Here is a 13,971-nt window from a genome sequence, read left to right as displayed (position 1 = left end):
CCCTGATCACAAATTCTACCCCTCCAGTCATACCATCCACTGACCTGCTGCCATCGAAGTTTACTTTGAAATAGCCAAGGGGTGTGGGTACCCAAGAAACAAGGGCAAGACGTGGCGCTGAAACAGCGTGAAGAGTACCCCAGGTGTCCCTAGCCATCCCAGAAGAAAACACAGTGGCAGCCTCAATAACCTCCCTCGCATGTCGAGCCGCTCTATCCACCACCATCCTCGAAGGCGATTGCCTCCCCTCAAAAATGCCAGCGTTCCTGTCTAGCCAAATGTGATAGGACAGATACGCCCTCAGAATCCTATCCACCGCCGAACTAGGGCTACGCATGGAGACTCTCAATACCTGCATCAAATCCTACGCTGAGGCCACCGCGTCAAGTAGAGGGACCGAAGACCTCCGCCATATCTCTCAGGCTCTAGGACACTACATAAGAACATGCTCGGTGGTCTCTACGGTATCACCACACGCCTCACAGTATTGAAGGACCCGCATACCACGCCGGGCTAGCATACTCCTAGTCGGGAGGCAGCCTCAAGCCACCTTTCAGATGAAGAGTGCCAATCGGGGATGAATCTATAGCCTCCATATTCAGCCACCTGCAATCTGTCGAACTGGCGCCCTGCTAAGTAAAATGTGAAGATCTCTGACCCGCACCCATGACCGCCCCGTCGGCGTCCAAAGTAACGTGTGAGGGTGTTAAGGAAGCAAGGGTGTTGAGATAGAGCTGGTGTAGTGGGGAAAGAGATTCAAATCAGAAAGGTGGAATTGCAAAAGAAGCGGTGCAACATAGCGATGCACCAGAGTACCCACCGTATAATGCTTCTAGAAGAAAAGATACGACGGTCTAACTAGCATAGGTAAAGACGTGCAAGGTTTGCACCAAAAAAAAAAGACGTGCAAGGTAAAGTATTATTTTCTAGCCTTTTTTTTTAAAAAAATACCATTAAAATAATATAGCAGATTCTATGATGAAGACGTGCTGCAATCTAATATCTAACAATTTACATCAAAATGTAGGGCAAAGTGTTATTTATGAGTTTGTTTTTTTAACACTAGTAAAATAGTATTATAAATTCTATGATAAAGGCGAGCTACAAATCAATACTCAATAATTTATTATAAATGTGAGAAAGATACTATTTTTTGGTATTTTTTTCTACCTGACAAGTATGTTCGCAAAAATAAAACTTAAAAAAATTGTCAGGAGTCCGCACAAGCAGTGGAGCATGTGGTTTGATTCGATGCAAAACGAAAAATCTTATCAGGGCTTGACATGCCGTGAATCCTCTTGAAAGAGAAAGATGCCTTCGAAAACACAGACATAGGTGGTGCATGGTTGTTATCAACTCGTGCCGTAAGATGTTGGGTTAAGTTCCGCAACGCAACGAGCGCAATCCTCGTGTTTAGTTACCTTTAGAATAATAACCTGAATTCTATGATAAAGATAAGCTACTAATTAATACCTGTCAATTTATCATGCATATAGAGCAAAATGTTATTTTTGAGATCAATTAATAGTGGGTCCCCGTTTCTTACCACCATAATTCTGAAAGGAAAATATAAATTTTAATAGTTATTGTTCTCAGGTTGAAACTTTATGGCATCCAGCAATAATATATGGAGAGAAGAGAATTTGATGTATCATTAATTTGTATCATTCTATTAGAAGAAAATCAAATAGATTTCTATGGCTAAATGCTTATTGTGACGGTAAGTAGTTGTGTAAGGGAGCCACAGGAAGCAAACCGAGAAGGTATATTGTCAGAAGCTGGGAATGCAACCAACAAACTATGCCTTTTTAGTTGTTTGGAGGAGACCATGAGATCTAACCACTAGATACATGAGAACTCTAGAATTTTAAGTTGTAAGAGATAGTGTTGCTTATTATATGGTAAGCATAGAGGCGAATGGTGCGGTGGATTATTTGAGGGGACTTTCCTGGTGCTCGTATAGCTTTTAGAAATATTTTATTTTTTGATTCTTGTGGCTATATTCATACTAGATTTGTGTAATACACCGTGTGAGCGAAAAAAGAAGAAGAAGAAGAAGAAGTATGGAGTAAACTCCGGTCGCGCATACTTATATCATCATTACAATGTTGTTCACAAGATGGGCCTTTTGATGCAGGCTCAATTATTGAATACACTAAAAAAATAGCAAAAATGAAATTAAAAAAAAAAGCTATTTATAGTTTCCCCTTACACTTATTTGTTATTACATCAATAAACAAAATCACAAATAATAAATGTTATGGGGCTTCTCTTTCTCATCTTATCTGTCCATCCATATGGTACATCTAAGGCTCTTTCCTTGGATGAGCAAATCAAAAGCCTTGTTTATGTCATGAAAACCCATCTCATGAGTTATGAATTCATCTAATTTAAGCTCCTGTTCAACATAAAAACCAACCCGAAATGAGTAGTGATTCATTATTTAAACTAATATAAAGGTTGGGATGCGGCTAAACGTAGAATGTACTATATTCAAATAAATTTTCAATTACATCAAATAAGCAATTTATGTTTAAATTGTTGCATGCAAGTTGATTTTAGCTTAAATATTATGTCTAGAGGAAACCTATTTTCACAAATATTACATAACTAGTGATGAAACTCAACTTCCAAACTATCATGCTGAGACCATGATCTAATTGCACAAGACAGGCTTATTGAAAATGAAAAAAAATATTATGGCCCAACAAAATCCAACCTAAACCAACTTCGATTCCATGCACATCTATCACATAATTGATGAGAAATCTTAATATCAAAATTTTCACATTTAAACCATGGTCTAATCATATTAGGTAACACAAGGCTTGGTGAAAACGAAAAACATTATGGCCAAATTAGTTCAGTCTAAATTGACTTTGATTCCATGAACACCATGACCAAATATCAAGTCATACAACATCGCAACTGATGTTGGATTATGCTTAGAGTTGCCAAAGATACATAACAATTTTTCAGAATCACTTTTGTTTTGGGTCAGTTATAATTAGTTAAAAGTTCTTTATTGTTTAAATGATCAACATCATTATTAAAATAAAATATAAGTTAAACTAGGTTAGTTTGCTTAATTATTTTGTGGTTTTCAAAATCTTGGAGCAAATGACATCACAATGAATTATAGTTCAAATCGGAAGTCCATTACAGAACTAAGGAGACGAACTTTTGTTAAAAGATTACCTTATTAAGATATTGTTTTACGAGTATTGGAATGTCGGTCTTAGGCTTAATTCCGCCATATAATGAACCCATAACACATTTGCCTCTTAAGATCTCTGTAGAATCCAACATAATTGACGAGCCATGCATTTCCACCCCAAGAATGATTGTCTTACCCGAACCCTGCATTTTACATTAAAAAAGAAAAAGATAAAAAAGAACCGATTAATAGAAATGTCAATTTTTTTCCTGTAACCTATAGATAAAATCAATGGCCTACTCATTTTTTTATTGATTGTGCCTAGTATAAGCAATAGTGCCTATTCTCTTTCCTATTTACTCAATGCTTTGAAACTACACGGTAGAAAGAAATTTAAGTTTATTTTGCCTAGTTTACAAGAATCATAACTTAATAATGGCACTTAATATTTATTTTACGCATGCATGGGTGTGGAAGCAGATGCTATATATGCTTGATCAGGTTTTCAAGGAAACAACTTAGCTCTAAAATAGTATCCTATTCTTAAAAAAATAGGTACTCTTTTAAGACCATATTTTAACTAGTATGTCGGAATCAAAGAATCTTCACTCCGTTGGTTAATTTCCATCAAAGAGCAGTACTAATTGCTCGAAATCAAGCATTATGAGATCATACCGCACGTGTGTGTTTTTCTATTTAAATTATTAATTTTTCTTTCTTTTTAAAGAAAATGAACGTTTGGCATTCCACATTCTTTGGTATTCTACATGCTTTTCTCATGAAAAATGTCCTATTAGAGTTGAACAAATTACATTCATGTGGAAAGCTAGACTTTAGAATAGCGTAGGTTGGGCTTCTGATGGAGGCTAATTCATGTGTGGCCATGCGGATGAATTGTTCCTATGCATACGCATGCAAGCATGGGATGGATATCGAATTTGAATCTTGTCTAATGTGATGATTCTGAGGGTGTATCTTATGCCACACACGCACCACAAAAGCACACGAGCTAATTTGGGTTCTACCTAAGTGTGCGTTCTAGTGTGTATGTGTGCGCGGGTGCGAGAGAGAGAGAAACAGAGAGAAGAAGAAGAAGAAGAAGAAGAAAGGAGAAGGAGAGACAATTCGAGAGCTTTGAAAAGCGTCAGACATCAAGGATGCTAAACCGATGCATTCGAAGCAATAATCTGCACCCCCGCCGGTCATCTCTCGGATAACCTGTCAAGTGTGGGAACGGAAAAAGAAAGCTCTTAGTCAGTTGTCAATTTGATGTAAATGGTATTCAAGAACCCAATATGAATGGGAAATGATGTGGAACGGAACCTGGCTAACCGGTTTCTCTCCAAGCTCCTTTGGGTTAACAAAATCAGTGATCCCGACTCTCTTACCTGAATGTTATGTAAGTATATGTATATATATTTAAAAAAAAAGCACTGGTTAGATCAGGACAAAGATAACATGTTCTGAATATTGACAATTCAACCCACATTCTTAGCTTGGTAGCTCCCAATGCATAATCTAAATTAACAATTTTTCCTTGCTTTCTAATATTAAAATTCAAAAAAAAAAATTGTAGCTAGAAACTCAACCCAAGAGTGCTGGTCTGGTCTGAGCAAGTACTAGCTACAATAATAATGCTGAAAATGGAGGCTTATCCCAATGGTCACACTATTCTTGGCTTAGCAACCGAAATTTTGGATTAAATCTGTTGAGAGTTAATGTGCTGGATTGACTAAGCACAATATCTATTTCCTATGTAATTAATTACTGCTATTTCCGGGGAAATGAAGTGGGGAGAGAAAGAGTTGAATTAACAATGGGAGTTCAAGAGACACTTTGTAATCCATAGATAAATGAGACTTGCTGTATGTAAGGAAAAATATATATGAACAATGAAAAAAAACTTTTTCTTTCTTTCATATTCTTAGTTTTATTTAAATTTTCAACATCTGGTATACTAGAGCCACATTGCTTGTGGGGGAGTTTCTGCAAAAAAAAAAAAAAGGAAGAAGCTATGGCTAATTCAAGCCAAAATCAGCAGCAACACTCCGTTCCAATCTTCACCAGTGACAACTATGATTTTTGGGCTGTTAAAATGAAGACAGTCTTCAAATCATTAGGTCTTTGGAGCATTGTCGAACAAGGTTACAATGAGGAAGAACTAGTCTCAAGTTCATCATCAACAAACCAAGCTGATCAAACCAAACAACTTGAAGAGTTGCAGCAAAAAGATGCAGCAGCTCTCTCTCAAAAATTCAGTAAGGAGTCTCGGATACAATCTTTCCGAGGATCATTTGAGCGACAAAAGCAAAGCAAGCTTGGGAGATCTTGCAGAATGAATATCAAGGAGATCAAAAAGTTCGAGATGTCAAACTCCAGTCTCTTCGAAGGAAGTTTGAAAATTTGAAGATGAACGAGAAAGAGACATTGGAGGAATTCTATAACAAGCTTGTTCAGCTTGTTAATCACATGAAGAGCTATGGTGATGACATTCCTGACAAGAGATTAAATGAGAAGATTTTAATCTCTTTACCCTTCAAGTTCGAGCCCAAGATTGCTGTAATTGAAGAAACTAAAGACATTTCCACCATAAGTGTTGAAGAGTTGATCGGCTCACTAAAGTCTTATGAGCAAAGATTGATTCGATACTCTGAAAAATCTGTTGAGAGTGCTTTTCAATCAATGCTCAATCTTGATTCCAGAAGTACAGACAAAAGGCCTCAAGAATCATCTAGAGGTGGAAGGTCTGGTAGAGGAAGAGGAAGAAATTCAAGAGGAAGAGGAAGAGGCAGAGGAAGTTATGATCGAAAAATTAAAAGTGACACCTCTCAAAAGAAGTGTAGAATTTGTATAGGAGCAGCCATGAAGAGAAGGATTGTTGGTTCAAGGAGAAGCCACAATGCCACAACTGCAAGAAGTTCGGCCATTTGAAGAAGGATTGCCGTTTCAACTCCAACCAGCAAGCAAATTACACCGAGGAGAAAGAAGATGAAGGCAACCTATTTTTTGCATGCCAAAGTATGGTAGAACAAAAAAAAGATCAATGGTTCATTGACAATGGCTGTAGTCATCACATGACCGCAAATGAAGGAATCTTTCTTGATATGGACACAAGTTATCATTCGCAAGTAAGACTTGGCAATGGAGCATTGGTGGAAGTAAAGGAAAAAGGCACTATTGGTGTTCAATCTAAGAGAGGTGCTGAACATATTCATGATGTTCTTTTTGTTCTTGATTTGGACCAAAGTTTGCTTAGTGTTGGACAGTTTGTGGAGCATGGATATTCTATTCACTTTGAAGATGGAGAATGTATCATATTTGACAACAAATAAAAGAAGCAAGTTCTACAACGAATAAAGATGGTAAATAGAAGTTTTTCACTCAATCTTAATGTATCCAAAGAGGCTGCAATGAAGGTGAACATGGTGGATGAATCATGGTTATGGCACAAAAGGTTGAGGCACTTGAACTTTAGTAGCCTCAAGTTGCTTTCTCAAAAGAATATGGTCCGAGGGCTTCCAAGCATTGAGGAGAAACAAGAAGCATGTTATGGGTGTGCACTCGGGAAGCACCATCGACAATCATTTCCAAAAGGAGGAGCTTGGAGAGCAAAGCAAGTTTTGGAGTTAGTGCATACTGATGTATGCGGACCAATGGAGACACCATCCCATGCTCAAAATAGGTATTTCATATTGTTTATTGATGATTATTCTCGCATGACTTGGGTCTATTTCATGAGGCAAAAATCAGAAGTTTTCACTATATTTCAAAAGTTTAAAACTCTTGTTGAAAATCAAAGTGGCAATACAATTAAGGTGCTTCGAAGTGATAATGGGAAAGAATATAATTCTAATGAATTTAACAAGTTTTGTGAGAATGAAGGCATTGACAGGCAGCTCACAGTTGGGTACTCTCCACAACAAAATGGAGTTTGTGAACGAAAGAATCAAACAGTGGTCGAGATGGCCAAGGCGTTGCTACATGACAAAGGCATGCCAAAGAGTTTTTGGGCTGAAGCTGTATACACCGCTGTGTATCTTCTCAATCGATGTCCAACAAAGGTATTGAAGAATTTAACTCCAATTGAGGCTTGGAGTTGAAGAAAACCATCTGTGCGACACTTGAAGGTTTTCGGTTCAGTTTGCTATGCTCAAATTTTGAAGGAGAAAAGAAAGAAGCTAGATGAGACAAGTGAGAAATGCATTTTTGTCAGCTATAGCTCAAAATCAAAGGGCTATAGGTTATACAATCTGAAAAAGAAGAAGATTATCATCAGTTGGAATGTCATTTTCAATGAAGAAGCTTCAATTGAGTGGAAGAATGACAATAACAATAGCAAGTGTGTCATAATTAATGATCTTGGCACAAAATCAACACACTCAAATGGAAATGGTGAGAGTTCTTCATCAACTTCTGACCCTCCACCATCTCCAAGTTCAAGTTCTTCTACTCCTACTTCAACACCAAAGAAATTGAGAAGTTTGGATGATATTTATCAAAGATGCAACTTTTGTGTACTTGAACCTGAAAATTTTGAAGAAGCCATCAAAGAAGAAGCTTGGAGGAAGGCTATGGAAGAAGAAATTTCAGTCATTAAGAAAAATAATACCAGGGAGCTTGTTGACAAACCAAAAGACAAGGTTCCATCCAAAGGAATAAGGCAAGATTAGTAGCGAAAGGTTATTCACAACAGCCCGGCATCGACTATGAAGAAACATTTGCACCGGTTGCCCGTTTGGATACAGTTAGAGCTCTCATTTCTCTTGCTGCCCAAAAGGGTTGGTTGCTATACCAACTTGATGTCAAATCAGCCTTCTTGAATGGAGAATTGAAGGAAGATGTCTATGTCGAACAACCACAAGGATTCGTCATCAAAGGCAAGGAGGACATGGTATACAAACTCAAGAAAGCTCTCTATGGGCTAAAACAAGCGCCAAGAGTATGGTATGGAGAGATTGATGGTTACTTCAACCAAAGAGTTTTGAAAGAAGCAAAAGCGAGCCTACCTTGTATATCAAAAAGCAAGGTGATTCTAATATCCTTATTGTTGCACTTTATGTCGATGACTTGGTGTTTACAGGAAATAATAAAAAGATGATTGAAGACTTCAAAAATAATATGATGAAGAAATATGAAATGAGTGACATGGGTCTTCGACATCATTTCCTCGGGATAGAGATTTATCAAGCTGAAGACGAAGTCTTTCTTTGTCAAAGAAAATATACAATTGATATTCTCAAGAAGTTTGGTATGTTCGGCTGCAAACCAGTAGCAACCCCACTTGTTGTAAATGAAAAATCGAGAAAAGATGATAGAGGAAAAAAGGTAGATGCAGCTCTCTACAGAAGTATGATCAAAAAACTATTATATCTCACAGCTACAAGATCGGATATATGTTTGCAGCAAGTTTACTCTCAAGATTCATGACTAGTCCAAGTCACATTCATCTTGGAGTAGCTAAAAGGGTCCTAAGATACTTGCAAGGAACTTTGGATTATGGAATTAAATTTTCTAGCAATACTAATGTGAAGTTAATTGGTTTTTGTGATAGTGATTGGGGAGGATGCGTTGATGATATGAAGAGCACCTCCGGCATGCATTTCACTTGGTTCGGGTGTATTGTCATGGAGTTCAAAGAAGCAAAAAATAGTTGCACAATCTTCTGCTGAAGCCGAATATGTTTCAGCTTCTATGGCTACTTCACAAGCAATTTGGTTAAGAAGAATTCTTAAAGATATTGATGAAAATCAAGAGGAAGCTACTAAACTATTTTGTGACAACAAATCAGCTATATTTATGGCAAAGAATCCAACATTTCACAGCCGCACTAGGCATATTGCAATCAAGCATCATTTTATCCGAGATGCAGTTGAAGAAGGTGAAGTTCAAGTTTAATTTTGCAAGACAAGTGAGCAACTAGCTAATATCTTCACAAAAGCTTTGACAACAAAAAAAATTTAGCAGCTTAGAGAGCTTTTGGGAGTTCAAGGACAGCACATTAAGGGGGAGAATGTTGAGAGTTAATGTGTTGGATTGACTAAGCACAATAACTATTTCCTATGTAATTAATTAGTGCTATTTCCGGAGAAATGAAGTGGGGAAAGGAAGAGTTGAATTAAAAATGGGAGTTCAAGAGACACTTTGTAATCCATAGATAAATGAGACTTGCTGTATGTAAAGAAAAATATATATCAACAATGAAAAAAATCTTTTTCTTCCTCTCATATTCTTAGTTTAATTAAAAATTTCCAACAAAATCTTAGATGATATATCTCAAATATTTAGACTTGGATAATTATTAGCATTGCAAGCAAGTTCAGTTGGAGTGGATTCGATCCATATCTGATTTGGGTTGAAAATAAAATCTGAACCAAATCTATAATTTTATTTGGATTGGATCAGATCCTGTAAAATATTAAATTAAGCTATGCAATAAATTTTTTAGGCCAAATTGGATCATCCACAATGCTAACATGTCATAATAAGCATGTAAAGTAATTATTCAATCACATTATAGATATATTATAAAATAAAATGATAGTATGCTTTATGTAGATATTATAAAAAAAATATCTTATATTCAACAAGGAATCTAAAATATACCTTACACTAGTATAGGATTGGTTCGAAACATTTCGAGTTCAGATTGGTAATTTAATAATTAAAGCCTAATATAGTTTTGAAGTTGGGTCATGTTTTTGAATCCAAGCCTAATCCAAAAAACTTTCAGATCGAAAATGGGTTAATCCAATCCACTTGCAGCCCTAGTAGGTATGGCATATGTAGAACACGATCCCTTTCTCTCAAAAAACAATAAGGTATACATGGAGGTGGATATTGTACTATCATATTTAGTTATACGGCTACAAAAGTCACCCAATTTGCTCTCTGTAAATGCACGGCTATCATCCGTGCCCAATCTGTGGATCTCTTTCAGCCAATTTCAGAATTCTATAGCCCAAGATTGGGTAGCCTTGTATCTTTCCATCGTGGGTTTAAAGCCCCAGATCTTTGCCACTGTTGCAGTTCTACTCATTCTAATGACTTATTCTATTAAGAACAATTCATTCATTCGAAAAAAATAATCAAGATCACCCCTATATAAATCGATACATGATAACCTGTAAAAAGATGGAAGGGAGGGATGAGGGGTCTGGAGAGCCTACCAATCTCGAATTTGTCAGGATTCAAATCCACACCTATGATCCTCCCAGCTCCTCGAAGTCTCGCCCCTTCTGCCACCTGCAAACAATTAATAGATTTTGCTTAGTCTGTGGCAGTGGGAGAGAAGAATGGGATTGCATGTTGTTATCTTAAAGAAAAATGTAGAGGAAGTAATATCTCTATCTTCTAGTTGGAGAGAAACAAATTAGTTTGGACCATGCTCCTTAATAATTTCTGTCAACAAGCTTATCTTTTGCATCCAGGTCAATCTATTATACTGCAGTAGAATATTACTATCTTCCTCAGTTTGCAATAAATAATATTAAAATTCTTCAAAGCAACTGATGAAAAAATCTCCACTTATAATTATTTTGTTAAGAATATAAAATAGGAATAAAAGTATGTACATTTGAGAAAAATTGTAGTACATAAACATCAAAGTTACAGTCCAAACCAGCATTGATAAGTTTCAATCTTGTAATTATCAACCAGAATATTGGTATCTTGGTCGATTCCAATCATGATATTTCTAAGCATCAGTTCAGATCTCAAATATCTTGATTTCTACCTTCCATCACCACTGATAGAAACGGAGAATACTTGGTTACATAAAATCCTTGTTCTGGATTTTTTTTAAAAACAGACAAAGGCTAACTGTTCATGTTTTGACCTTTTGGATTCAGATTTTGTCAAAAAACCTAAAATATATGCTTTAGAAACCATGGGAGGGACACCACCTAGTCATGCCCATCGAGCAATAAAAGTTAAGAAATGACTAACTACTTTCCCAAGAATAATCCCACATGACAACTACGTACCAACTAGCCTAAAGTCAATAAATTCGATTGTTCAACATAAAATATTCAGAAACTATTGCTAGGTTTTGCATGTTATCAACTGCTACGCCCAAATTACCAACAAAAACAATGAACCGATGATGGCGTTAGTAAGGCAGACGGACAGATATTATATCACCAAGTAAAAGGATTTATAATAGCAATAGTCAACGACCCAAAACATGCATGTTTAGTATTGTGCAAAAAAAATATTTTAATAAATTTTAAAGCAAACAAAGGGTTCGATAATATTATTTAAAAAGTGCTTTTACAATAAAAGAAAATCAAAAGTATTTTTAGGAGAAATTGGACAATCTAGTTTCTAATTTTTTCTGGTTTTTTTAGAGTAGAAGCAATTTTGTAAAAACAAGCTTTTCAATTTTTTTTTCCTACACAACTGGAAACTAGATGTTCCCCCATTCCACGTGGAGGACAAGGAACAGTACACCGATTTAAGCTCTTATCTTTGGCTTTACCAGGTACGGAGATGCGAGCTGTCTGATCGTGACAACTAGAAAACACCTCACGGCCTTTGACAAAAGAAAAAACAAAACAATCCGTGGAAAATTCTTAGGAGTGCGTTTATTTGCAATTCTCCCGAATCTAAGAAGTAGATATTCCAAACTAAAATCTATTTGTCGGCTAACATACGTGGATGGCCCACGTATAACTATGGTATCAATATTAAAGACAAATGATTGACGGGCAAGTAGCGAATACGGTTGGATGTCGCCGGTATGATGGAGACTGCCATTATTCATGCTATGAGTGTATATATATATATATATAGGGAGAGAGAGAGAGAGAGAAAGTTTCTTTTTTTTTGTTTGAAAGAATACATTCTTATTAATTTAATGAGCCAAAAATATAACTTATTGTTTATTATTTTATAATTAATTTTTATATTACCGCCAAACCAACGGCTCCGAGTCCAAATATGGCCACGTTGGACCCCGCCTCCACCTTCGCCACCTTCCACGCTGCCCCAACCCCTGCAAAGGTGCCACATAATGAGCAAAAAATATATTAGATTTTCGTTTAAAAAATCGCTAAAATATTGTAACTGGGCCGTGAGATTTTTAAAGTCGAGGATAATACCATTCCCGCCAAAACAAAAATAAATAAATAAATTTTGTAAATAATACCTAAGCTGACGCACGAGATCCCTTTCAATATCAAATTTCTAATATTACTTGGAAGCGAGGCTTCAAGTTAAATAAATCCTTATCAAGAGTGTGTGTTGTCCAACTGGTCGACTTCTAAATCATGGACCTTTCCCTTATGGTCCATCATCATAATGAAGTCAACCCCATCCCATCCGTCCATTTCTTACCGCCATCTTTCGTTCTACTTACCGGTGGAGACGCTGCAGCTAAGCAAACAGGCCTTCTCCGGCGGGATGGCCGGGTCCATCTTGACGACGTGCGCGACATCGGCGACGGTGTACTCGCTGAAGCTCGCGGCCCCACCGAGGAAGCCGTGTACCACCGCTCCCTCCGCGTCCGTGAATCTGGTGGTCCCGTCCCTCGGCATCCCCACCGCCCGGTACGGCAGCTTCGCGCACATATTACTCCTTTCCGACTCGCACTCCCCGCACTCCCCGCACTGTGCCAGGAACGTCGGCACCACCAAATCCCCGACCACCACCTCCTCTACGTGCTCCCCCACGCTCTCCACCACCCTACGATCCTCATCACACGGTCAATAATATTGCTAGCTAATTAACAACTATAATCAAGTATCTAATCTACGTACCCGACTGCCTCGTGGCCGTAGATCTGGGGCAGGACGGCAGGGAAGCCCTGGGATCAAGAGAGAGGGTGAGATGAGGGCCGCCGAGCTAGGGTGGGGGATGGATGGGGGTATATGTATACCTTCATGCGCCAGAATGTGACGTCGGTGTGGCAGACGGAGGTGCAGAGGATTTTCATGCGGATCTCGTAGGCTTGGGGTGGAGCCACCACCACCTCCTCGATCCGGAGCGGCTCCCCCGGTGCTCTGCTCACCGCCGCTGGAGGTTACCACCCCGAAAGCAAAGCTTCAGAGGAATTCTTCAGGGCTCAAAGAGAGAGAGAGATTAAAAGGATAAAAAGTAATACCTTTGCATCGGATAGGCTTTGGGGTGGTGCTGTTCTCCATCGCTGAAGTCTTCTCTCTGTCTCTGTCTCTGTCTCTGTCTCTTTTTCTTGATATATCTCCAGGCACCGCGGGATTTATAGAGGTATGGCAGTGGTTAGTCGGGTGGTGGGGCCGAGAACGACTGAGCCGGCACCGGGTTGGGTGGGTAAAAAGAAGCTGAGGGTCGGGAAACTTGAGGGGCGCTCTTTGGGGCCCCACGAACGAATCGCCGGAAACTTCTCAGGGCGGTAGGTTTAGCGCTGCTGCTAACCTTCTTTCCTGGTGCTGAGCTCGCACGCGCTCTCTCGCTCTCTCTCACGCGTGTGTATACATTTGTTTTATCTTGGTGGGTGGCCTTTATTGATCAAGGCTGAAGAGCAATTTTAGTCCAACCAATTACTAATTATATAGACTTCCAAAAGATAAAGACTTTTAAATTATTAATTGACTTTTTATCAGCAAATATTTTAAAAGTGTATCGATGTATGTGGGCATGGGAAGGAAGATCAAATACCCCTTTTGTTTATTTATTTGTACAATTTAGAGTTCAATTCGGGTAGGATTATATCCGACCGCATCCATTTTTATATTTAATTTGGATCGGATTAGGATACTGTCTTTTTGGTCCTATCAAATTCGGATATGGATCTAGATATTCAATTCAAAAATCTTCAAAATACAGGTACGGATGCGGAT

At 38.0% G+C, this 13,971-nt stretch overlaps 1 protein-coding gene across 1 annotated transcript; it reads right to left on the bottom strand.

Annotated features, from left to right (window-relative positions):
• Positions 1 to 2,064: 2,064 nt before the first annotated feature.
• On the bottom strand, positions 2,065 to 13,393 carry LOC103717966 (alcohol dehydrogenase-like 7). The gene is made up of 10 exons (XM_039116774.3): positions 13,257 to 13,393; positions 13,032 to 13,168; positions 12,913 to 12,959; positions 12,513 to 12,838; positions 12,067 to 12,149; positions 10,324 to 10,399; positions 4,481 to 4,545; positions 4,280 to 4,375; positions 3,199 to 3,360; positions 2,065 to 2,398 (listed from the first exon to the last, which is right to left on the bottom strand). The coding sequence occupies exons 1-10, from the start codon at positions 13,294 to 13,296 to the stop codon at positions 2,282 to 2,284; spliced, it is 1,149 nt and encodes a 382-aa protein (XP_038972702.3). The 5' UTR covers positions 13,297 to 13,393; the 3' UTR covers positions 2,065 to 2,281.
• Positions 13,394 to 13,971: the final 578 nt, after the last annotated feature.

The sequence above is a fragment of the Phoenix dactylifera genome, chromosome 5, assembly GCF_051530095.1.
Source record: "Phoenix dactylifera cultivar Ajwa chromosome 5, Ajwa_hap1_PhDact_Kaust_v1.1, whole genome shotgun sequence".
Taxonomy (NCBI): domain Eukaryota; kingdom Viridiplantae; phylum Streptophyta; class Magnoliopsida; order Arecales; family Arecaceae; genus Phoenix; species Phoenix dactylifera.
This window is presented reverse-complemented; position numbering and strand designations above follow the sequence as displayed.